This window comes from Aplysia californica, unplaced genomic scaffold (genome assembly GCF_000002075.1).
Source record: "Aplysia californica isolate F4 #8 unplaced genomic scaffold, AplCal3.0 scaffold00896, whole genome shotgun sequence".
Taxonomy (NCBI): Eukaryota; Metazoa; Mollusca; class Gastropoda; order Aplysiida; family Aplysiidae; genus Aplysia; species Aplysia californica.
This window is the reverse complement of record NW_004798166.1, coordinates 212902-214267: the sequence shown is the minus strand read 5'-3', so window position 1 is coordinate 214267 and position 1366 is coordinate 212902. Positions and strand designations below refer to the sequence as shown.

At 48.8% G+C, this 1366-nt stretch overlaps 1 protein-coding gene across 1 annotated transcript in view; it reads right to left on the bottom strand.

Moving 5' to 3' along the window:
* Positions 1-41: 41 nt before the first annotated feature.
* The window catches only part of LOC101857370 (cyclic nucleotide-gated channel cone photoreceptor subunit alpha), a gene marked incomplete at its 3' end in the record, with an annotated part of 47260 nt that continues 45935 nt past the window's right edge, over positions 42-1366 (bottom strand). The window contains exon 3 of the mRNA XM_013089210.2: positions 42-1138. Coding sequence (XP_012944664.1) covers positions 42-1138 — 1097 coding nt within the window. The remainder of the gene's footprint in view (positions 1139-1366) is intronic.

Below are 1366 nucleotides of genomic sequence, written 5' to 3'. Positions count from 1 at the left end.
CTCCCCCCTCCCCTCCAACACACAACCCTTGGCGCACTCACCCTGAAACTCCTTCCTAGCAGCGCTCACGTTGGTCACAATATTGGCGATGTGTCCAAGGACGGTGGCGAAGAGAAGCAGCGCGAAGAGAAGCTCAAAGATGACGAAAAGATACTCCGGCATAGACTTGGGCGTCGGTGGGTCTCCTATCGTGGTCAGCGTGAGCACGCTCCAGTACAGCCCGTGCAGATACTGCAACAAGGTGTCCTGCTTATCCTTGGGGAACGTCCAACTCTCCGGAACTCGCTCCATGCGGGACGCCACGATGTAATACAGACACGCGTTCCAATGAAATAAAGCGAGCAGGTAGTGAATCAGCGTGGCTGTCCGGATGATGTTGGGGTAGTTGGTGTGGCGCTCCGTGCGATCCAGAAACGACCAGAATCGGTAGAATTTGACGAGTCGGAAGCAACGCAGGATAGAGCAGAAGCCAATACTGAGATATAAGAAATCTATTGGCAGGAGGCACAGGCAATCGATATAGAACATAGTCGTATTCATGTAGTGTATTCGTAATTTTGTCGGGTCGGTCTGCAAAACACCGTCTTCGAGATAGCCAGATCGAAAATGGAATGCGATGTCGAGGATGTAAAGAAAATCGGCCGTGTAGTCGAGGGTGAACCAGATAGCGATGTTATCCGAGTTGATCTCATGGAATGCGAAGCGGTAGATTAGAACCCAGAAGTTGTAGAGGAAGGCCACACTGACCACACTTGACCACCAGTAGCAGAGGCGGCCGGACGGGTCGAAGACGAACGTCCAGTTACACCCGTCGCGTTCCGAGCTGACCGTCGTGGCGGTTTCGATTCGATTGTCGCCTTTGATGCTTTTCTTGCCGAAGTCTCGCTTGATCTCTTTACGTCGTTGGCGCCGCTGATTTCGCGTGGTGTGAGCTATGATATTCCCTTCGCTCGGACGCGGTTTTTTCATCAGCGACGCCTGCGCTAAAGAGAAGCGCTTCCGGTTGACCTTGACCTTATCCAGCCTCGAGCTGAAGAGGTCCAAAAGGCTCTGTTTGGATGTGGACTTTGCCTTTTGCTCGATGACTTTGTTGGAGTAAATGGGAGAGGACAGACTGATTTTGTCACTGGAGCTTAATCTGTGGAAAGAGATGAGATAAAATAAAATAGAAGATAAATCAGATAAAACGAGAAAAGATATGAAAAGATAAGATAGAAGAGATGTGATGAGATTTTATTGACCTCTGCGAAATGAAATTAATTTAGGATACTGCAACATGGTGAATATGTACACGCACATGCAAATGTCAATACTTACTCAGTATTTAACACACACTTATATACACAGACGCACACACACACACACA